The sequence below is a fragment of the Epinephelus lanceolatus genome, chromosome 3, assembly GCF_041903045.1.
Source record: "Epinephelus lanceolatus isolate andai-2023 chromosome 3, ASM4190304v1, whole genome shotgun sequence".
Taxonomy (NCBI): Eukaryota; Metazoa; Chordata; class Actinopteri; order Perciformes; family Serranidae; genus Epinephelus; species Epinephelus lanceolatus.
In genome coordinates this window covers 6,982,237-7,006,769 of record NC_135736.1, presented here as the reverse complement: position 1 = coordinate 7,006,769, position 24,533 = coordinate 6,982,237, and the positions used below count along the sequence as shown (strand labels likewise).

The 24,533-nt window shown below is 41.5% G+C and overlaps 1 protein-coding gene across 1 annotated transcript; it reads right to left on the bottom strand.

Moving 5' to 3' along the window:
- Positions 1-589: 589 nt before the first annotated feature.
- LOC117255123 (uncharacterized) lies at positions 590-24,533 on the bottom strand. Its single transcript, XM_033623728.2, has 8 exons — positions 24,012-24,533; positions 18,391-18,494; positions 18,101-18,212; positions 15,613-15,773; positions 10,701-10,794; positions 10,313-10,428; positions 4,127-4,535; positions 590-3,224 (listed from the first exon to the last, which is right to left on the bottom strand). The coding sequence occupies exons 1-8, from the start codon at positions 24,304-24,306 to the stop codon at positions 2,557-2,559; spliced, it is 1,959 nt and encodes a 652-aa protein (XP_033479619.1). The 5' UTR covers positions 24,307-24,533; the 3' UTR covers positions 590-2,556.

Below are 24,533 nucleotides of genomic sequence, written 5' to 3'. Positions count from 1 at the left end.
ATTTGACCAAGAAGGAGAGTGATGGAGTGCTGCAGCAGATGACCTGGCCTCCACAGTCACCGGACCTGAACCCAATCGAGATGGTTTGGGGTGAGCTGGACCGCAGAGTGAAGGCAAAGGGGCCAACAAGTGCTAAACACCTCTGGGAACTCCTTCAAGACTGTTGGAAAACCATTTCAGGTGACTACCTCTTGAAGCTCATCGAGAGAATGCCAAGAGTGTGTTATGTACTTAACAAAAAAAGGTGAAATAACTGAAAACATGTTTTATATTCTAGTTTCTTCAAAATAGCCACCCTTTGCTCTGATTACTGCTTTGCACACTCTGTATGTAAAATTAAAATATGTATTTGATCTTTGCATTTAAATGTGCTGAACAGTTGTATCCCCTTTTATTAAAATGTGCAGTAAGATTGTATTCAATTAAGCATTTTATTAAACTAACATTGTCTGTTTCCAGTGGGGAGGTTAACTGGCAGTGGCACAACATTTTTGGGAACAAGTAAAAGGAAGACCAGACATTACTACCAACAATTTCCCAAAGCACATCATAGACTGCTGGATCTTTTAAATGTGCTCTCTCTCACATCCAGGCAGCCCTCAGTCTCACTTTATTTCTGTAGAACATGAAAATCAACTTGCAGACACTTGAAAAATCAAATGAATCACAGTGAACATCATGTCTGATTGTTGTTGTACAGGTCAGCTGTTGCGTGGTACTGCAGTGCTGAGCCTCATCTCCATCTGCACCTTTAACTGCATTAAAGGTCCAGTGTGTAGGATTTAGGGGGATATACTGGGAGAAATGTTAACAGCATGTAGTTTCTTTAGTGTATAAACACCTGAAATAAAAATCACTGGGTCTCATTCATGAAATGTTAGCAAATCTGTAAGTAGGTTTTCACATTAAAAACCTTGGTTCTAAAAAGTAACACTAAATTCACGAATGCCATGGAAAACTTGTATGTGTATGTTCATGAATGCCAATCAATTGTAAACTGACAGCATGCTCCCTCTAGTCAGCAAATAGCATACATCCCAGCCCATAAATAGCCAGTGACCACCATATATGGAGGTGATGATTACTATAGATAGGTGCATCCTGTTGACCTGCGAACATGGAGCCAACAAAGAAAGAGAGAGAGGAAGAAAAACTTTTCCGACAAGTGAAGTTATTTTGGGTAAAGTGGGGTTGAGAGACACATTTTATTTTTTTCTGTTAGTAGTAGTATGACAGGGATAGGTAGATCAAAGGCCTGGAAGGAGCTAACATCTGTCCTCTGTTGTAAGAACCATCCAAAAATTTAAAAGAAAACGGTTCGATATGAAACATAATGCAAAAAAACGCATTATTACACGCACACACAAAAAAATCCAACAGCTGCAGATGAGTGCTTTGCTTGCATCATCAGAGAGACATCTCTGTCAGGGGAGAGAGCGACATGCCTCCACTGGAGCAGTCAGCACCAGACTCTAGTGTTAAATTAACAGTTCTCTCTCCTAAATGCCAAAATACATGTAAATGTTCTTCTGCGAACAGTTTACACACAAATTCATTCTGCCCAAGTTTCATGAATGAGACCCAATGTGTTTTTGTCATCATAGAATATGCTGTTTATATCTACACAGGGAGCAGGTCTACGTTTATGGAGATCACCATGTTGCCCCACCATGTTTCTACAGTGGCCCAGAAGACACAAACCAGTGTCTCTAGATAGGGCCATTTGTGTTATCCCGTTTTCGCGTCACCTACCATAGTTAGAAGCCCATCTGCAATGAGCAGTGTCAGAAAAACACTAATTCATTATGTGAAACTGATTTATTTAGTGTTTTTACCTGTTTAAATCACCAGGTCTGTTTGTTTTGGAGAGAAGGAGACCTCTGTGGATAATTCAGCTCCCAGTAAAAACCTCCTGAACAATGAACAGTGAAGGAATTCTAACCAAGAGAAGTTGCAGCTGGTTGCAGTCTGCATTCCTCACCAGCCCTTTATAAACAGAGATCACACTTCAGGGCAGCTACCAAGTCCCCTCTTTATGCCACCTTTGCATTTTTACACAGAACCAACAATGTCAGCATCGTGCTGCTCCAGAGTGATTTTACACGGCATGCTGACATCGTGAAAGCAAAGGAGGCGTGATGGGCGTGACATGTTACATGCTACACTCCACTAAATCCCACTAAATCCTACACACCTGACCTTTAAATGAAAGCAGTGACTGCCTGGAACAATACATTCAAAACTTCAAAAAAAGAACTTAACTTTAGTAATCGTCCAGTAGAAATGTAAAGGACACATGATTTGTAACTAATGAAAAACACTGGTTTGGTCTTTTAACTGAAAGCTAATGGTCATACAGTGTTTCATCATATATCAAAGATACAAAACATGTGGAAGTATAAAAGACAGAATTAGTAAATATAGTAACTGTTCCACACTTCGTATTGTTGTTGTATCCCTATTTAAGAATGAAGAAATGGCAACGATGTGCCTCTGTGTGTGTGAATGAAACACTACTATCATTAACAGTCCTGTCCCCCACCGTCTCCTCTGTCATCAGCCCAGTCCCAGCCCTCCTCTGGCTTGCGGTCCGCAGCCTGTGGCAGATTGCTGGTGCGTCCTCAGGTTGCAGATCCAAGCGAACCTCTTCCCACACTGGTCACAGCTGAAGGGTTTCTCCCCGGTGTGAACTCTCTGGTGCTTCTTAAGGTTCCCGGCCTCTGAGAAGCGTTTTCCACAGGTGTCGCAGCGGAAAGGTTTCTCCCCCGTGTGGACTCTTTCATGGGACTCCAGATTGGACAGGCCGGAGAAAGCCTTGCCACAGGTTCTGCAGATGTAGCTCTTTCTGCGGCGCTCGCTGGGTATGATGCTTGCAGCTTGGCTTTCATTGTGACGAGCCTGAAGGCTGGCTCGATGCTGTGCGGCAAGTGCAACGCTGCGAAACGCTGCTGTGGATCCCCTGACAGAGGGAGTCACTGTGGAGCTCATAGTCCTGCTGGTTGAGCTGATACTAGAGAGAGTTGTTTTATCACCACTGTGAGTGTTACTGACAGCAGCTGTGGTGGAGGACAGTGTGGAGGTCTGTACGGAGGGAATGCTGTGGTGCTGCTGCAGCAGCTGAGCCTGTGCGTTTCTTATCATGACTGGTTTTCTGCTCCATGGAGGCTGAGAAAATGGAGCCTGCATCCTCAGAGGCATAGACCCAGATGGTTCCGCTGACAGGGCTAGGAGTAGAAAACAACAGAGCATCAGCACACAGTCTTTACCTCATTTGGAGCCAGAGTTTACGTGGCAGCGATAGTAGCAGTATTGAGCTCGCCGACCTACATTCACAAGGCGCACCATTGATTGTGTGCACTTGATTGGCAAACAGTCCCCCAATCCCAAATGGATCCCTTACAGACTCGTTGACTCAAGCCCTAAGCCCTTACAGACCTGGGACCAATTCCTTTTCTCCCCCTTAGCCCTTGTCTTGGCCCTTCCCCTTGGTTTTGCGTGTTCACGTGAGGGGAAGTGGTGTCCGAATTCTCCATCAGGTTAGCTCTTTACCTGACGGAGAATTGGGACACCACTTCCTAAGGGATCCATTTGGGATTGGGGTCAATCATGACATCACAACCCCTTTTCATAGAATCATATTACTAATTAAAACCAAGTTTATCAGAAAAATTAATACTTAAACAAAAAACAGTGCTTTAAGTACTTCCTAAAATGACAGATACCATCTTGGAGAAAAATTGACATGTACTTTGATTTTTTTAGGTTGGCCCATGTACAAGGTCTTAAGATGGGAAATTGACGATACAGGATTTCCCTGATTATCAATCCCTGCTCCCATTTACACAGGACCCCATGCAGGAAATGTTCCTGAACCTTTCGGGGATAGACTGCATGTGTGAAGGGAGTTCCAGTGAGGATGTGATCTGAGGAAGCATCAAATTTTAAGTAATTAGAAATGTTTCCGTTTCTCGCCCTTGAAAGTCCCCAATTATATGATCCTTATTCATGCTTGTTGTTGTTGTTGTTCTAACAGTTTGCAGCACCTGACATTTCTGCACAACAAACCAAGAACCACAAAAACAGCGACACAGTAAGCCTCTACAAAGGAAAGGAAACGATGTCTTACCTTGTGACACAGATGGCTGGATCTGAATGGAGGAGCAACTCTGCCCTCCACTCATCCTCACTGCTGAGGAAACTGAGCCTTGTGGTGCCTGAAGCACAGGTTGAGGTTGTGCTTCAGTTTCTACAATAATAACTCCATCCTGGTCACACTCTGCTGAGTCGTCAGTGGTGAAAGGACATGAAGGGCCACCGCGGGCTGATACAGACTCATTATCAGGGGCCCAGCGGTTGAAGAATGTCTCCAGTTCAAACAGAGAGTATTCAGAGTTGAGAGGGTTGTTGGTACTGGATCTCTGCTGTTGTTGTGTTTTGGGATTGGCTGGTGTGTTGGTGTCTGGTACTCTCAGCTGGACTGCCACTACACTGCTGGGGTCTAGGGATATCACAGGCGTCGACTGGGGTGCTGCAGACTGGAGGGGAGGAGGGGCGGGGAGCATGAGCAGGAGAGAGGTGCATTAAGACCAGATGTTAACTTTAATCTAATCAGGGTACAGCACTGCATCTAAACAAACAGGCGGACATTTTGGGAATCATGTTTTTTCACTTTCTTTCAGATATTTAGATGCAAAAAACAAATACTCTGTCACTGTCTGAAGAAAGAAAAACGAGGCAAGTGCACACACCCCCTTCTACACCCATGAAGCTGAGGTGGAGCAGGTGAACAGTTTTAGGTTCCTGGGAATCAGCATCACAGAGAACCTGTCATGGTCACTGTAAATCTCCATCCTGGTAGAAAGCTCAGAAACAGCTGTATTTCTTATGGATACTTGAGAAGGCAAAAATGTAGACGTGGGTCAGCAGTGGGTGAGAACAAAAATCTGTTTTTAATTTTTCAGAACAAAACAAATAAAAAATATGTGCAGTAAGTAACTGTGTACTATTTTGGCATCTAGATCACCATTATCAAGCTGCCATTCCTTTTATTTTGAAAGTCAATCACACAAGTCGAATCCTTGACTCCATCGTCACCAACGTGGAGGATTCCAGAGATAAAACTTTGCAGCCCCAGGATGAGCTATCAGCCTACATCGAGGTTTTATGGTACTGGAAGGAGCGTGCTAAAATGTTTTCTAAGCTGGCAGTGACTGCGCAGAATGTGAAGAATGAAGAACCCAGCTTAATGTGATAAAAGTAGCCTGTGTGCTACAGTCACTCACATTACATCACATAATCATAATCATCAGTGCAGGTTGGGACGCAGGACTTTAATAATGGGTGTGGACAGGTGCAGCTTTGACTTAGACATAATGACAGGTAACTGGTCAGTTCTGGTACTGAGCTTTACAGGTATGGGTGGGTGTGGCTTTTCAAAAATGAGCCCATGCAGGACTCTGTAGAGAGGTATCTCTCTGCTCTCAAACATACTAAATAAGTGACATAGAAGTTTTTGTCAGGCTGGTTTTCCCTTCTGCACTACCCTCATTCCCACTAAACCAAAGTCTCCCTAGGTATACACTATATGTATATAAGGCTTATATCAGTAACTGTATACATTGTTTTATTTTATTTCATTTTACTCAATTTGAATACTAGTCTAAATGTTCTGAGTGTGCATGGTGTGAAAGGGTTCGTAGGTGCCGACAGGTGTATATTTTCCCTTTGGACAGAATTAGGCTCACTGAACATCTCACCCTGAAAGAAAGACAGTAAGTGTATTTTTTTCAAAATGTTGAAGTATTCCCATATGCTGTAATACTTTGACAGTGGGATGGGATTTATGAGGTGGGAACCTAGTGATACCTACATCTATTGGTCTACAGGTCCTTAGGCGGCCATTTTGAACTTGACTGAATTCAGTGTACGTCTGCATATGGTCTAACAAAGGCTGTTACAGCCCTGTGCTGTGTCTCAAAACGCGTACTTCTACGTTAGTACACTTCCATGTAGTATACTATGTGCACTATGTACTCATTGGCTTAGTGCGCGAATTTCGATAGGGTAGTGTTTGCTCAAACCAAACACGGCTGTTGTGCACTCGGAAATGACGACCATAAATTAGCTAGTTAGCATTAGCATTCACGTTACTGTTTGCAGTAGCAAATCATTACAGACTGTTAAATTAAATTAACCCAATAAACATACTGCTGGCTTATACCCGACAACAGTATATGGTGCTTGGTGCAAAAACACATGTATAACGACAATGCAGTGACGTTCACGGTCGCACAGTCCTCGACCGCCATATCCTCAAAAGTGGTCCCTCCCCTTCAGCTACGTAGCCAAGATGGCGACCATTGAGGGCGAGAAGTGTCCATAGTTCCACACTCAACTTCTTGACTGTTTTGAGTGCACCATCCGGGTACTCATAGTGCACTGCATTTTTCCATACTTCTCAGTGTGAACGCACTTATGCACTCAAAATATTAAGTGTAAGTACAGAAGTATGCAATTTGAGACACAGCACTAGTTTATGACACCGTTTGTTCTTAAAGAGACAGTTCACCCCATAATAAAAAATACATATCCCTCCTCCTACTTGCAGTGCTATTTATCACGCTTGATTGTTCTGGTGTGAGTTGCAGAGTGCTGGAGATATCGGCAGTAGAGATGTTTCCAAACCACACCAACCGACCATGTCACTGAGCAGAAGGAAGTGTGCATCTACTGCTAGCTCACCTAGCACCACTGAGCTAGCTAACGTTACAGTTCAGCTGAGGAGGATGCCATTAATGTTTACATATCGCACTGTCACAAGCATGAGCCTCTCATCCATGAGAGAGACACTTCCTTCTGCGCAGTGATATGGTTTACTGGTTTAGTTGAAAGAAAATAGTTCCTACATGACACTGCTCACAACAAGGTCTGTGGATTAAACTGAGTAACCGGGTCATGATTTCTGGAAAAAGACATAGCTGTTGAGTTTTTCAAATGTAATATTTTGGCGCTTTGAGCACCACAAACTGAGTGCCATCTAGTTCCATTATAATGGAAAGAAGGCAGACATTTCTACAGCCTTTTTTTGAGCACTACAGGTAAAAGGAAAAACATGTCATTTTGATTTTGGGGTGAACTGTCCCTTTTTAAATGTTCTGGACATCTTTATCACTGAATGACTAACATTTAATCTGCACAAACAGACATCACCTATTAAAGTCTTTAACAACCCTAGACACAATTTAAAAATATATCGTATAAATCTAGTGGGTGGTACATTACAGCCCACAATACTGGCTGAAGGTTTGCCCTGGGGGAGGCAGTGTAGCTTGTGGAGGGGTAGTCCTGAGAAAAGCATGTGTGTGCTTCAGAAATTTGGAGCAATCTAACTCTACATGGAGGCATATAGACCTTCAGGGTATCAGTAAATATAGATATTGTGAATTAGAACAATGTACTGTATGAGTTATATATTTCATGATAATATTGTGTCACAATTTTGTAATGTATGATTTATAATGAAAACACAAATTTGCATGTTGAGATTTTATAAAGTTTTAATGATTTACATTGCAAACTGTGGACACTGAGCAGGATTTTACAAAATTGTGACACAATAGAAAAAGCTAGGGTTACATTTACATTACATGTTTATGCTACAATGTCTTGTATTTTTACATAATAATCACACTTTAAAATGACACATTCCTCAAGAGGAGGATTATTCTTTTAGATTTAAAAAAGAAAAAAATATATATATTGTTTCTCTATTATGAGGACAAACAAAATGCATTTCCACGGTAAGAACATGATATTCACATATACTTCTGGCTGAACATTTCTCTGAACAGTGTTCAAACTCACCACTCTGTCCTGTATTGACAGATATAACTCATTATCTTAGTGACTGGGTTGTTGTTGTTGTTTGGCTTGTTTTGTAGGTTTGTATCTATGACAACCATCAAGTAATTCAAATACAGCCATGGCCCTTAACCCTTAAATTACACTGAACAAGTGTTAGTGAGCACCTCTCATTTTCCAAGATAATCCATCCACCTGACAGGTGTGGCATATTAAGATCCTGATTAAACAGCATCATTACTACACAAGTGTGCCTTGGGATGGTCACAATAAAAGGATACTCTAAAATGTGCAGTTTAATCACTCAATACAATGCCACAGACGTCCCAAGTTTTGAGGGAGCATGTCATTGGCATGCTGACCACAGGAATGTCTTCCAGAGCTGTTGCCTGCGAACTGAATGTTCATTTCACCATCATAAGACATCTTATGATCTCTTTGGCAGTACATCCAACCAGCCTCAAAACCACAGACCACCGCGCTAAGGCTCAGGAGGCAGAGTGGGTCATCCACTAATTGGAAGATTGGTGGTTTGATCGCCGGCTTCTCCAGTCCGCATGTCAAAGCATCCTTGGCCAAACTGCTCCCAGTGGCTGTTCCATTGGTATTTCAGTGTGTGTAAGTGGAATAGCAGGTGGCACCTTATATGGTAGCCATGGCCACCAGCGTAAAAGCACTTTGAGTGGTTGAAGACTAGGAAGTCAGTATACAAGTGCAGGTCCATCCACAACTACATGTAGCCACAGCAGCTCAGGACTTCCACATCCAGCGTCTTCACCTGCAAGATCGTCTGAGACCAGCTACCTTAACAGCTGAGAGCGAAAATTGGTTGGCACAAACCATAAGAAACTGTCTTAGGGAAACTCATCTGCATGCTCATCTTCCTCACCAGGGTCTTGATCTGACAGCAGTTGGTTATTGTAACCCACTTGTGCAGTTGTGAGGTTGGTTGGATGTACTGCCAATTAGTTGGAAACAACACTAGAAATGTCTAATGGTAGTGAGATGAGCAATCAGGTCACAGGCAACACCTCTGGTGAACATACCTGCAGTCAGCATGTCAATGGCACGCTCCCTTAAAACTCAGACTGCACATTTTAAAATGGTCTCTTATTGTGACCATCCAAAGGCAAACCTGTGCATTTTGCTATGCCACACCTGCGAGGTGGATGGGTTATCTTGGAAAATAAGAAGGGCTCACTAACACTGATTTTTACAAATGTGTGACCAAAATTTGACAGACATATATCTATCAAGTGCATGAAAACAGGCGTAGACCTTAAACCTGTGGAATATGGAAGTAAATACAAAAAAAGTTGTGTTTCCATTTTTGTTCAGTGTACTTTAAATTCTTGAGTAATGGAACATGCCTTTTTTTGAGCTCCACTTCAGAGAGGTCCTTGTCTTTATCTGCAGCAGGTCTTCATTTCTAATTTCCCAGGTTTTATCAGTATATTATCATATATATCATATACATCAACAGGGTAATGTCATTCTCAGTTTCTCTTTCCTGACACAAAAACAATTTGATTCACAAATGATTTCCAATTGCTACAATTTGAAATATAGAGATATTTATGTTATTTGCCACTGTAAAAAGATGGTTGCTCCATAAACTGCAGAGTTTTGACTAATGTCTGAGGCAAGAAGATAAATTCCCTTTATGATATTCTGGGTCTAGCACAAAGAGTTAGATGTGGTCAGTATCTTGCTGTTGTCTGTGAATTTCAATAGTGATTGATTTTGAAATATGAGGATTATTATTTATGACTCTTTAGGGGATTCTGAGACATAATAACAGAGCATGTTTAGGTCTTTTTCTAAAATATCGCTGACTGCCAGCCTATGTTTGTGGGTGGTGTCTCTTTTGGTGTTTTTTCAGGTTGCTAGGGTCTGAGAACCTCTCAGGACAGAGTGAGCACTGGTACGGTCTCTCCCCAGTGTGGATGTTCCTGTGGATCTTCAGGTTCCAGAACTGGGAAAATTTTTTGCCACAGATGCTGCAGCCATATGGCCTCTCTCCTGTGTGAGTCCTGAGGTGGGACTCTAAATTTGCTGGGGAGCTGAACCCTTTACTGCAGAACCTACAGATGCAAACCCGCTTTTTGGGGATTTTCTGCTGCATATCGGCACTGCTATAACTGCCCTGACCTCGACTTTGACCTGGCTCCAGGAACTGTTGGGTCCCCTGTATCTGACCTAAAACATGAGTGGGGCTGGACTCCTCTGAAAGATCGATAACAGGAGCCTGCGGCTGAAAGGACACAGAGGTGTGGAAGCCTCTAGAGCTTTCAACAGCCAGTCCTCTCCCAGAGCTACCAGGCTCTGCTCCAATGACTGCGGTGGGCAGGAATGAGAGGGGGGCGCAATGTGAGGACGGCCCTGGGAGGCTGTCATCATGACAAAAACTATCCCCCCCATTAGTCCACAGCGAAGAACGGCCATAGCTGACCTCTGAGAAGCCACGCCCAGACTCCTGCAGGTCAGACAGCTGATTGGTGGAAGTCTGTGTGATTTCATCAAATGGTAGAACTGCTCTGTAGTCATCGGTGCTCGACTCCACCAACCCTGGATACAAAGAGAAAGAGAGGTTTTCTCTGTCAGACTGTGTATCTGCTGGACAGGATTAAATAAACAGGTCTGCAGTGGTATTTGGCTAGGTGGTGTGTGTCAAGTGGCATCCACAGGAATGCCAGGACCCAAGGTTTCATGGCAGAATGTTGTTGCATTGATATGAGATGGGGTCCACAGATCCAACAGGGTGATGTCAGAGAAGTATGCTTATCAATACCTCATAGTGTGATCACTGCTTCACATGTGAGGTGGATACGTCCACTCACCCTCTTGTATGCTGAGGCCTGTCTGGCTCTGAGTTCCCGTAGCCGGCTCTACCTCCTCTACCTTCACCAGCACCACATCTGGCTCCTCCTCTTTCTGCATACACAACAAGGAGAGGAAATGTCTGATGTCACTGCATGGCAGACACACAACATATGATACAGAATGTGTACAGTGTGAGATGCACTGAAAACAAGCAACTACTGTAGTCTGTCACTAGTAGAATGACAGTTGTCTACAGTGGTCATACACATTATACACAACAACATGATGAGCAGTGAAGGGCGGGAAAGGCATTCAGAGGAACCATATATTATTCCTTTGCAATATTCAATGTTTTCGTCAATCATTTAATTTTTCTTCTTGTGTTGTCCAGCAAAAAGTTCACTGTTGTATACTAAGAAGATTTGAGTTTAAGGTCCAATGTGTGGGATTTAGGGGGATACATTGGAAGAAATGGAATATAATATCATAATTGTATTTTCTTTGGTGTATAATCACCTGAAAATAAGAGTCAGTGTGTTTTCGTTACCATTAAATCAGCCATTTATATCTACATAGGGAGTGGGTCCTTGTTTTTGGAGATCACCATGTTGCAGCCCAGAACAGACAAACCAAACACTGGCTCTAAACAGGGCCATTCACATTTTCACATCGGCCACCGTAGTTAGCAACCTCTCCATGCTAAGCAGTGCCAAAAAAAAACATTTACTATCTAAAATGAATAAAATTATTCAGGGTTTTTAGCCATTTTAATAATTGGGCCATTTGTTTTGAAGAGAAGAGACCTCTGCAGATTACTAGGCCCCTCTTAAAAACCTCCCAAACATCTGGATCTCAAGTTATCAGAGAAAAAAAGGTGAGCACACATTAGCAGGTGCTAGGCTCACAGCCTATCTCCCACATACCAAACAGCATCAGAGAAACACATATTTTGTAATGTGAGACTGCTTTATTCAGTGTTTTTACTAGTTTTTACTGTTACCACAATTAAAACACTCACTGTGCTTTCAAATGCACCTTTTGTCAAATATAAATCCCGTTTGTTGCTTTTTATATACACCTGTTTCCTCCTACTTGTGCATAATAGTTCATTTTACCTGCCTTTGCTACAATGTTTATAGCTTCATGTCGAATTTTTTCTTAATTCTTTCATCCTGTTATTTGTTCTTGAACTTTGTGCAAGTACATTGAGAGCAACTTAAAACAAAAGTTTTAGAAATTCTTCACTTTGCATCCACTATGCTCTGCTGAATTACTGATCAATCTTTTATCAAAGCAGCAATGAAAATCTGATTTCATCGATTCAAAGTTCTGCCATCTTCATTCTTAAAAACAAGAATTGTGAAATAAGACTTTCCACAGGTTTAAAAAGCGCATTTTATTCCATAAAAGAAATGTTGCATACAAAATGTAAAATATTTCATATATAAAACACATGAAACGTCTGACATTTAGAATGACAACGCTCTAAAACATCTACTGGGAATACATGGATACCGTTCTCGGACCTGTACTGGTCAAGACTAAAATCCAACACATTTACTTTTTATTTATTCCAACCATACAACCAATGAAAACAACACAATGTGTAACATACAGATCAGCAGACTACCCACAATTTAGGCCCACTCAAAGGCAGTTCTGGATTTCACCTTAGGGTGGGCCTAGCCTCTTAAACAAGAACGCAAGGTATCCTGTTCAAAGCACAAGAAAAACTGTCAGTGCCGGAAACGGACAGATTTTACTGGGGGACTCCAACAGTCAGAGAGATAAGCTGCAAGGAGACTCTGTGGGTTCTTCCCCAGATAGTTTTTATATAGTTCAGCTGCCAAATACACAATTTTCAAGCAATTTGAAAGACAAAATATCTTGAGGTAAGACCACAGTAAGGCCTTTATACCTTTATTCCCACTAACTCAAGTTATCAATACCTAAAAAGTATTTATTCATGCTCTACTTATAAGTACAGTCATGCATCTTTATGCAGTTACCAGGTTATTCATCTGTGCATAATAATGTAAAGTCTCTCAACATCACAGATCCTTTAACCTGCTGTGCCCTGCTGACGGTGCATTCAACAAACAGAAAACACAATTAGAAATGATCAACAAAATCATACACATACAATGATTATCTCTTAATGACTATTTATTTTATGTCAAATACAATGTATACACTCTTCACAACAATTCTATTAACTGCTGCAATGATTTCAACATTTCAAAAAATTGTTGCAGCCAGTCAGCCTAACCCATTGTCCCTTTTGTCTTTTGTTTCACCTGCAAAACAGTTGAACTGCCATCACTGGGCTCACTGGACTGTCTTATGTGTTTTACCTCAAATTAGTGAAGAAAACCTTTTTCTGGCATGCCTCCAGTGATGAAGAATCCAAAAACAGCACACACTGTTGATGAATCTAAGTCAGTGGGGACCATGTTTAACAACAGCAAAACTGTATCAAAACATAAGTTTACAAACTCATCTCATGCAGTATAATCCAAATTTCATCAGTGCATCCCAAACACACTGCATTACCACGCAGTCAGCCCTTTCTGATTGGGACTATAAGTGAAAACTTTCACTTTCAGTCCCAATCAGACAAAACTGAAGGCAAAGTAGTGCAATGTCATTGGGAAGCACTGATGAGATTTGGATTATACTGCATGAGCCGAGTTTGTAAATGTATGTTGATACAGTTTTGCTGTTGTTAAATGACATCTACAATGACTTAGATTCATCAACAATATATTTTTTGATTCTTCGTTTACTGGAAGCATGTGAGCAAAACGTTTCCTTTGGGAATTCGACACGACACAAAGTGAGTAACTGATGTACAAACGGTTAATTGGGGAGTAAGATATTCCTCTTAGGTTTTTTTTTTCTTTTCGATTGTCCATCTTGTTCGACTCTATAAATGACACAGGAAAAGGACGTGGTCCAGGTAAAATTAGAATGAATAGGACCAAAAGTAATTGGCTAGGACACAGGCTGAAAGGTGTAATAACCTACTGCAGTGGGTTGGCAGCCCACTCGCTGGTGTATTGTATCAACCCCAATTGTCAAGCAGCACATCAAGAAGTCTCCAAACACGTTGTTGGTTTGAGTCTGCACATGAGATTTGTTGAGTTTTTTAGGTGCTTTTGCGAAATGAGGCCCAGGAGGAGGCAGAGTATCCACTCCAGCAGAAAGGATGGTAAATGTGTGTGCAGTTTATGATACTATTTAAAATGTCATCAATGACATTTAAAATATACACCAATCAGCTACAACATTAAAACCAATGACAGATGAAGTCAATAACATTGATTATCTCATAAAAATGCAATGTTCTGCAGGGCTATAGCGCTCCCCAGTGCCATGCCGCATGGCAAAAACTGTCCAGGATCGACCCAGATGACCATGACAAAGAGCTCAAGGTGTTGACCTGCACTCCAAGTTTGCCAAAACCCAATCTGATCAAGCATTTGTGGGACATGCTGGTACCCCAACAGGACTCAAAGGAGCTGCCGCCAACACACAAATGCCAGACACCACAGGACACCCCCCTTGAGGTCCTGTGTCCATGCTGCAACAGGTCAGAGCCAAGTCTGAGCCAAGGAGTTCTCATCGGGGATCAAGGGTACCGCTGGGGTACCCGAATGTCCCATGAACGGTCAATCGGATTGGGATCTGGAGAAGGTAGAGGCCAAGTTGACGCCTTGAGCTCTTTGTCACATTCCTCAGGCCATTCCTGAACAGATTTGCTGTATGTCATGGCGCACTGCCCTGCCACATAAGTGCCAGGACCCAAGATTTTCCAGCAAAACATTTTGTAAGGACTGTAACAAGATGATTGATGCTATACACTTCACCTGTCAGTGGTTTAAATGTTGTAGCTGATCAGTGTACATGCTACTAAAAATGTGCCCCAACTTTTCAATCTGAAAGCTTTACTTGATCATGTTGTTGATCATGTTGTTGTACAGAGAAACACTTTGAAGAAGACTGATAAATTAATCACAACTACGTTCAACTTGTCCAAAAGCTGCTACACTTAAGCACATGCTTAAGGATTAGTAACATGTTTTTCTTATTTCTCTCAAAGTCACATTTGAAAACTGTTTTTTTTTTTTTTCATTAAGAAATGTGTTTACAAAGTTCTTAAGAAGGTCCTGTACACAAATTATGTTCATTTTTTTGAGCAGTCTTTCTTTACTGCCAGCATAGAGTCTTTGCTGGATGATTACAACCTATGGTGGACTTTCAGTAAGAGATAGTTTAGGTCTGTTCCTGGTTCCAGGTCTCCTCTTCAGTAGCAATTTCAGGGTGGCTCTTTTGCTGGTGAGTTTTCAGGTTCCTTATCCAGGCGAATCCTCGGCCACACATCCCACAGCTGTATGGTTTCTCTCCAGTGTGAACTCTCTGGTGTTTCCTCAGGTTTCCAGCCTCTGAGAACATCTTCCCACATGTGGAGCAGCTGAAAGGCTTCTCCCCTGTGTGGACGCGTTGGTGAATCTCCACCTTCTTGGGACGGTTAAAAGCCTTGCCGCAGTAGCTGCAAACAAACAGTCTTTCCTTGGCGCTGGTTCGATGGGGCACTTTGCCGCTGTCACTGAAGGGCTGGGACAGGGGGAAAGTAGTGCCGTAACGAAGCCAGCCGTTAATGCTGGAAGAGGTTGATGGGAAATCAGCCGCCGCCATCGAGTATGAACAAGACGGTGTCACTTCTTCCACTTCAACCCCAGAGTGCTCATCCAAAAACTCCTCAACCAATGCGTTAGCGCTTTTATTGTTGTCACACAACACGTCAAACTGTGAGTCATTGCTGCCGTCATCAATATACTGGTGTGAGTTTATTGTTTCCTGCAGTGAGTCTCTGACCTCAACAGAGGCACTGAGTTCACATTTAAGGAGAGGAGAGGAGTCACTGACCTCCACTCCTCTGCTGCTGCTGTTGCTGCTGCTGCTTCCGGTATGCCTCGTCCTGCTGCTCTGGATCTGGGACCGGGACTGACTGGTGGTGGACTGGGTGTCTTGCTGTTCAATGGTGGGTCTCTGTCCTGCAGGTCCACGAGGGACACACTCCACCACTCCTTTAGACAGACCATGTGGGGCAAAGTATAAAGAAATATTTAACAGTTAATACTTTGGTCTTTTGATACAGACTAAATTTCTTACACACAAAATATTCATGCCTCATATGGTACTGGTCTGCAACTAACAAGATTTTTAATGATTAATCAATTAATCATCATTATTCAATCATGGATATTTATCACCACTCATTTACAGATCACGTGATTAATTCATCATTAAGAACATTTCAAAAGCACTAATTCAACAGTACTGCTGATCTCACTTTTTCTTCCTTCCAGAAATAGTTTTCATCCACTTATTGTTTTCAGTCACGCCCATGTAGTGATAACAACAGCGAACCGCCCCTATATCAAAACATCCGTTTACAAACTCCTACACAACTCAGACAGTATAATGCAAGTCTCATTTATACAGTTGTATAATAAGTACTTCTCAAACACATTAATTTTCAGTAAAACCTTATTAAAACACATCTAACTATGAGTAGTGCATCCTGGGCATACCTGAGCATGCGGGTGCGTGCGTATGAGCTCTGCTTTAGCAACGCTCAAACCAATGTACATTCCCAGGTGTGCTAATTGGCCATGGATAAGATTGTTTGTACTGACGTGTTTTAAATTTTAAGGTTTTAGTTAGGGCTGTACCCAAATATTCGGATATTTGAATATTCGTTTCTACGGGTAGGTATTCGTTGAAATGAAAATCTGGTATTCGTGTTTTTGTTTTTTTTAACTTTTTTTTTTTAACAGGCTGTGGATCAATGCCAAGTTTAACCACTTTATCACTATTCCCTCTAACTTGTAGCTGTTTTTTCATTATCTTTTGAATTTAATATGAATTATGGAACCGTTTTTGTCAATATTTGTTTCCCCCGTTTTGTACAATAAATTATTGTTTAAAGTTTCAACAAGTTTCTTTTGGAGTGCGTGACACAAGTGTGTTTTGAAGACGACCGCGGACTGTCACCTGCTCAACGCATCGGTACCTTCGGATGCCATGACAGTAATAGCCAATAATGTCAAAATATCATTTACAGACCGATTTAACAGACGATCACTGCTGTCCGACCCGCAGGTCCATTTGCGGGTCCCGCGGGTTACGGGTCGACCTTCGCATCACTACTCAGCTCAGTCTATAAAGGCTGTACACAACAGTAAGGCTATAGACATTATATTCTATTCAGGCCGGCAGAACCAGCAGTGCATCGGCTCTACAGTGCACGGCACTGCTGATTAACCATTTTATTGCAGCACAGAGGGTCTGCCAGCAACCAGTTACTTGCAGAGGCTTCCTACAACTTGTTTCAACGGTTCCAATTTAATCAGAAGACAAATTAAACAGGATGACTAGCCAATGTGAAAATCAATGGTATTCGGGACAGCCCTAGTTTTAGTAAAAATGCATGTGTACTGAGCAGACAGCTGGATAAATGAGACTTATACTGTCGGAGTTGTGTGACAGTTTGTGAATGGATGTTTTGATATTGTTTGCTATTATTAAACGTGGTCCCTGTTTACTTCAAGTCATGGACAGCGTTCACTTTTTTTTGGATTCTCACTCTAATGTGGAGGCATACAAGGAAAATTTTCCTTCAGGAAGTCTAAGTAACAAGGTGAGTAATATTTATACAAATGGTAATTTTGTATGTCAAGTATTTCCTTAATTTACCACCTATGAAACTTAACACTTCCTGTGTTTCATATTAAAAGCATATCAACAACTCAAGGGACATAATCTCTCAACTTCATAGCTTTTAAAATATTACCCTAACTGTTATTTCCCTGTTTTTATTGTTATTAATTGCATGTTTGCTGAAACATGTTTTAATGTTATTGTAGCTGCCTCTGAAGGGGTGAGAGCCACCGCTCTGAAGACATCAGAGTGGCAGAAAGAGACTGTGGGGATAAGCAGCATGCAGATCAGCATATTTTCACATCAAACTCTATGAATGAAGGATTTATTTCAATCAAATCAGATTTGGTGTTTGTTGGAGCAGTTGACCAACTAACTAGCTGACTAACAAGACTAACAGAAGCGGTTTTGGTGAGTTTTACGATGAGTTAACAAGGCGGTTAAGCTAACGTCAGTCCTAGTTTGGTAAGCGCACACTTTGAAAGACACTTTATGGCCCCACTGACGTGTCATCACCATTACAAGTAACAACAACCATCATTTTCTTTTGTACTTGTCAAACTTGTCACAGCAAACAATTCAATTTCCTTTCAATTCACTCTGTTCCTATGGCTATATGCTTTCAGTCTTATAGCACAGCACACGCAGGCTGAGTAGTACTTGCTGTTACTACTACTAATACTGTACTCACCATCATCTCCTATGAGCGGCACATCTTCCTCTGTCTCTTGGGACATGTTTGCCTCCACCTTCTCCTGCTTCACCAGCACTGCCTCTGGCTCCACCAGCTCCACGTCTGGAGACTTCACAACAAGGCAGTTTTGTCACTGTTTCAGCAAAGACCAGTTTCATATTCATGCAACTACAGTACATGCACTCAACCTGTCCCACCCCTGTGGGTTGTTCCCTGAGCACTGACTTTCAACATCCATTCGAGTCTATACATATCATAGCCACCTTGACTCCCTTTGGGGTGCTTACCTTACTCTGGATGCTGTCAGAGTGTATCCGCTTGCTGTTTCCTTCACCTGCAGCCACTCTACTAGACCACAGGGCCACATCCATCCGTCGCTCAAACACGCTGCCTACACAAAAACATGAACAACACCTGTTAAGAAACACTGACAGTGTACATTTCAATGGTCAGTACTGATAGTGTCACTACAGTGAAAGCAGAGATGAGGAGATACACTATAGAATGTGTGTGTTGACCATCACAGCATCATAATGGTGAATGGTGAACAGTGTGTAATAGTGATCCACAGCAGGAACAGGACAGCAGCTCACATTCCCACTGTCACACAAGTCATTATTCACTGTAAAGCACATGCCTTCTCTTCTTCTCTCACCAGCGTCCTCTGCTCTGTCAGCTAGATGATAGATGTCTGTACAATGACTAGCAGGATGCTAATTCAGCTGGTGCTTCTTCATCTTCTCCATCTTCTCCATCTTTTCCTGTTTTCTGATTTTTACATTTGAAAACATCAATCTGGCTAGCTTGCAGCTAGCTAGCAGAGGTAGCAGGAGGAGATTTTTCAGACTGGTGAGATGATTTCTTCATCCTGATGAGTGACTCACAGCCACACGCCACCACCATCCAAAGCCAACCACACAAAGCACCACTAACACTTGCAAAATGGACATAAGAGCCCAAATTTAGCTCAAGTTTAGCAGAGCTGACAGAGAGGCAGCTGGGGACATCTGCACCTATGTTAAAAATACAACAGCATACTGTTGCTAATCAATATTTTATGTTAACAATCAATCAATCAAATGGGCAAGAGAAAAAAACCAAGAGGGGTGACATGCACATACTAAAACATCAGAGAGAGAGAGAGAGAGAGAGAGAGAGAGAATTCATGAATCTAGACCTGCTGTTTCACTATTGTCAAACATGTTCTGTTTTTCATTTTATCTTGACCATAATAACAACTATAAACCTTATAACAGTCTGCATCTCTAAAGCAAGTGTGACATTTATCTTTATGCTGAACTGGGCTTATCAGCAGTGAGGCAGTACTGATCTCTGAATCATGCAACTTCATAGCCCAGAAGCATATGATGCAACATACAGTCAGTGCTCAGACTAATTCAACCCACAGCTTGACACTGTCAGAAAACTGCAATACTCTCCTCAGACAACACGCAGAGCCATGATAGGCAAAACCACACAGTACACCTGACCACTGACTGAAAACTACTGGGGTGACAACGTCTATTTAATGCAGCAAATTCATTAGATAGCATCAAAGTCCTGGGTGTTAAAAGATCTCAGTGTCTGGGGTAAACAAATATTCTGATTTAGAATCAGAGTGACTGCACAACTTGTTGATTATATGAAGCAGAGCCTCGCACCTTCTTTTAGCCATAACACAGCTGCCAACTGTGATCACAGTTTCTAAAACTATAAACAAACTGCAGTAGGGGCAGTTGTTGTTCATGCGTTTCCAGTTTGAAAACGACAATGGAGGGAAAATGAGACCAAGCCTACATATGTTAGAGGAATACCTTTTGTATATCAATTCGTCATGCTGTGTTGCGTTGAATTTGTGAGGAAAACTTTGATTTTTTTCCCCACATAGTTCCATGTAAAATGGCAAAACCATATCAAAACATCACTAAAACCCTAATATTTAAACCTGAGGTGCCGTAACTACACTCTCTTAAAAGCCAGTCTAATAGTAAGGATTTTTTTTAGTGGAAATGCATGTGTTTGGGAAGTACTGAGCATAAGACTGAATAAGTAAGACTTGGATTTATGTGAGTTTGATGTGAGGTTTTGATATAGTTTTGCCGTTGTTAAACACACTGCCCAATTAACAAATAAATCAAAATGTTTGCCATTTCCTGTGAAGGCGTGCAACAAAAAAAAGTTTTTTTTCTTAATTCAAGGTAACACAGTGTAACTAACTATTCATAAATGGTCATTTTGTGGGTAAAGTATTCCTTTAAGAGGAAGCAGGAGAGCAGCATCAAATTACTGTTATTAACTTGCTCTGATGATCTCAGTGTTGGTCACAACAACCTGAAACCACCGTCATGGCTCATTCCATATCAACATATCAAGTTACAGGTTTGGGTGGAGAACAGAAAAGAAAGCTGTATTTCACCAAAAAGTACTCCTGGTCATGCAAACAAACAGTGGCAATATCTAAGTCAGAACATCCACTTCTGAACTTTAATAACTCTTGTCTGTCCCCATCTCAGACAATTCTAACAGGTCAGCTTTTCCATCAGTGTAGGCAGTGCTCTGTAATGTCACCATCATATCAAACTGCTTAATGATTAAATTAATTATGATTTCAGTCTTCATTATACTGTTGGCTATGTTATAGTCCATTTTGCACTAATCTGCCATAGGGCTGCAATTAACAATTATTTTCATTCTCTATCAATCTACAGATTATTTTCACAATTAATGGTTTAGTCTGTAAAATGGCAAAAAAAAAATCGGAAGATGCTCGTCATGATTTCCCAGAGTCCAAAGTGTCGTCGTCAAATTGCCTCTGTTGTCCCACCAACAGTCCAAAACCCAAAGACTCTTCAATTACCATCATAACTGTCAAATAAAAGCAACTTCTCACATTTATGAAGCTGGAACTGGCAAAACTTTGACATTTTTGTTTTTTAAAAAAATGACAAACAATTATCAATTATCATAATAGTTGGCAATTATTTTTTTCAAATTACTTATTGGTGAGTCAACTAATCATTGCTGCTCTAATATGGCCAAACCTGTTTCAGGCAGGATAAGCCCAGACTTGCTTTATTGTTTTCTCATGCTAAAGTTGATTATGTCAGATAATACCTCACATAAGTTTGGAATAGATAAATAATAACTGTATACTTATCTAAAGAACTAAGATAAATATTCTGACCAAGATGACATCATCTAATTTATAACAACCCAAGCTATTACAAGCTGTAACTTTCAAATATCCTGAACACAATGAAAAAGAGACTCAACAGGTATCACACGGAGATAAAAACCTAATTAAGTATAAATATCCATATATTAAAGCTATAGTTGGTAATCCTGTTCAGAAACACTTCTTGTTATACTGGGTGAAATGGTCCTTCCATCCTGAGAGTAGTCAATACATAATGTGTAGAGAAAAAGGAACGAAAAAAAATCAGTGGCAGCTGCAGGCCTGTAAAAACTCTGACCAATCCCTGCCATTCGGTGCGAATGGAATGAACCAATCAGATGCCTTCATGTCTCATCCTGCCCGAGCCCCCCTCTGTCCCTCCCTCCCTCCTCCCTGCGTGCACTCATCACGTGTCACTGTTGCTGGAAATATTCAGCACACTTCTCAGCAGAAATACCGAGTTAGCAGGAGTTTGCTGAACAATGGCAGAGAAAATGCAGCCAAAAGTACCACCTCCAGCGTTAGTTGTAACGGCTCGCCCTGCTAAACAGGCTGAGAAAAGAAAGTCGGAGGCAGAAAAGGCTGCGACTAAAAAGGCTTTGGATAAAGCGAGAGGACAAACCAGATATCAACATCGGTGCAGCTTTTGAACAGTGGAGACAACTGAGGGAGCTGAAGGGCCTGAAAAGTGATGCAGAGGTTGCTGTCTTTCTGTTGGGCAGGTATTTATTTGTTCGCTTCGGGGGGGGATTTGTTATTTTACTCGGCTCTCCTCTGCCCTGCTGAATCCTACTGCAGGATGCACGTTCAAGTTCGTGTGGGGCCGTGGCTTTGGACGGAGCACTGACAGGAAGGGGAGGAGGGGGTGGAGCTTAGAGGAGATGCTGCTTTCAAATCTTGCTAGCTCTCCAACATTACCAACTATAGCTTTAAGTAAAACCACTGAATGCAATATATTATTCGTGTGTCAGGTCACTGTGACTTATAGTCAGGTGTATACAAGCCACATTTTGGTTAAATTTAAAGTATAACAGCTGATCAAACTAGTTTACAACACCTGTCTTTCACCCAAATACATTCTGATAATAGATAATAAGGGACTGTTCTTTATTTATCAGAGGAGGGGGGTGGCTGGGTTGTGACTTTTTGTTTTTACCCTTGCCAAAGCCACAAATATTTTTCCTTGAGCCTCCCTGAGTGACTGGCGGAACATGTATGACCCTCCCTCTACCATAAATTAGTCAGTAAATTATAGAGGTTGGGGAAAAATCGATACAGAATCGTATTCCAATAATTTGTGTGGCAATATTGTATTGTCACACAGTGCCAAGTATCGATTTTTTGATAATATAAATCATTAACTTCACAAAATACACATGAAACTTCAGGTAGCCCACTAGAATAATAGAATCAATTGCTTTTTCAGTCCACTAGATAGGCCTACATTTTGCTGCTGCAAAAAAATGGCTGACGTGAGATGAAGAGACTGAAAAATGTTATCTTACTAGATAAAACAGATGTTGACAAAGTTTTCCTTGGGGGACATAATTTACAGTTGAAAAAAGGGGATAAATCCCGATATATTTTATCACAAAACTCAGCGTATTGCAACATATTTAAAATCGTAATAACATTGTATCATGACTGCACGATATTGGATTTTTTTTGCCAATATCAGATATGCCACTATGTGGCATCTGATATTTGGCCAATAACTGATACCGATATTGACATATCCACTTTTTCCCCACCTAAATTGAGTGATCATCAAGTCTCTTCTGTAGTGGAATTAACATCATATTATGCATGCAAACTCTTATCGTGATGGCCCTCCAGCAGATGGAGACATGAAAAACAATATTTTTCGGTGTCTGTAATATTCATTCATTGTGCCAAAAAAGCATGTTGACCAATTGCAATAGTCCATTTTAAAGCCAATATCAGCCAATGTCAATATTAGCATGCATCCCTACTCTCAAGTATTGTGATAATACTGTATCATGGACCCTCTGGTGATTCCTACCCCTAGTAAATTAGTCTTGATTTTTCACTTGTTTTGTACATGCTGGTTAGTTAGTGCAAACTGTTTATTTTTGGAAAACATTTTAGATGTTAAATAAAGTTATTCTGATGACATATCACTACTTTAAGCTCAGATCTAGCTATGTTTTTTCGGACGGCAGCATTCGTTACACATGATGTGTCAAAGGACCATTTGAAAATTGATAATCCAACTGTTTTTACAGTTACTAGCTTTGATTAATGGGAAAATGTTGGTGATTTTTTTTTAGAAAACATGTCCTCCAAACCTGTAAGTTTGGAAGGCCCTCCCCATACCAAAACAAAATCATAAGTCCTTCCCTAGTATTTAAAAATGATTTGACATGCTCTCCTTTTCGCAATCCCTGATAAATAACGAACACTCCCTCATCTGTATGAATTCATTTAAAAAAAAAAAATGAAATGAAATTAATGCTGACTTTAGGCCCTAATATTATACAGTATGTTTGCTCAGCATTTATGTGTTTGAACAACTTGTCAAAATACAAGTCTAGACCTCTCTCACACTCTCTCTCTCTCTCTCTCTCTCTCTCTCTCTCTCTCTCTCTCTCACACACACACACACACACACACACACACACACACCAGCTGTACAAAGAAAATGCAGTGTGTTTGAATAAAAAAAGATTGACATGGGTGGTCCACTCTGCTGCACTGTAATTGTCATCTTACCGGTGGAAGGCGAGGACTCCCGGAGCCTGTCGCTGGTGTTGATCTGCACCCTCGATCGGCTGCTGTTCATGGCGCTCTCTCTGAGCCTCCTCTCGGCGTTTCCCCGGGCCATCTTCAGCTCCAGCAGATGCAGCTTTCTCTTCAGGGCTTTGTTCTCTCTCTGGCACTGCGACATCTGCAAACTCACCACCGCATAGTCGTCGTCCACCAGCTTACAGATCTCCGCCACAGCTGCATTAGCGAGGACCTCCATGATGGAGGCCAGCTGGGTCTGAAAGGCCAGACGGCTGGACATTCTTCCTACGGTCGGTGGCTCGCTGGCTGCTCCGTCGTTCAGAAAATACCGTTTACCTCCTCTTGCAGGGTTAGGAGATGTTGGAGGTTTGGTCAGACCATTACAGCTGTAGTGGAAAGCCTACGTATTTCAATGCTGAGCAGGTAAAAGGAGGCTAAGCTATAGTAGCTTCTTCTCTGTCTGTCTGCCTCCTACCGCAAACACATGGCGTCATTTCCGGTTACAAT

What these genes read in the sequence shown, in the direction of transcription:
- LOC117255123 (XM_033623728.2), bottom strand. Translation starts at nt 24,306, where the DNA reads ATGTCCAGCCGTCTGGCCTTTCAGACCCAGCTGGCCTCCATCATGGAG. An exon ending in CTGACAGCATCCAGAGTAAG is followed by an intron (nt 18,213 to 18,390) that starts GTAAGCACCCCA and finishes CTTGTTGTGAAG; the next exon opens with TCTCCAGACGTGGAGCTGGT. An exon ending in CCAGCCATCTGTGTCACAAG is followed by an intron (nt 3,225 to 4,126) that starts GTAAGACATCGT and finishes TTCTACTCCTAG; the next exon opens with CCCTGTCAGCGGAACCATCT.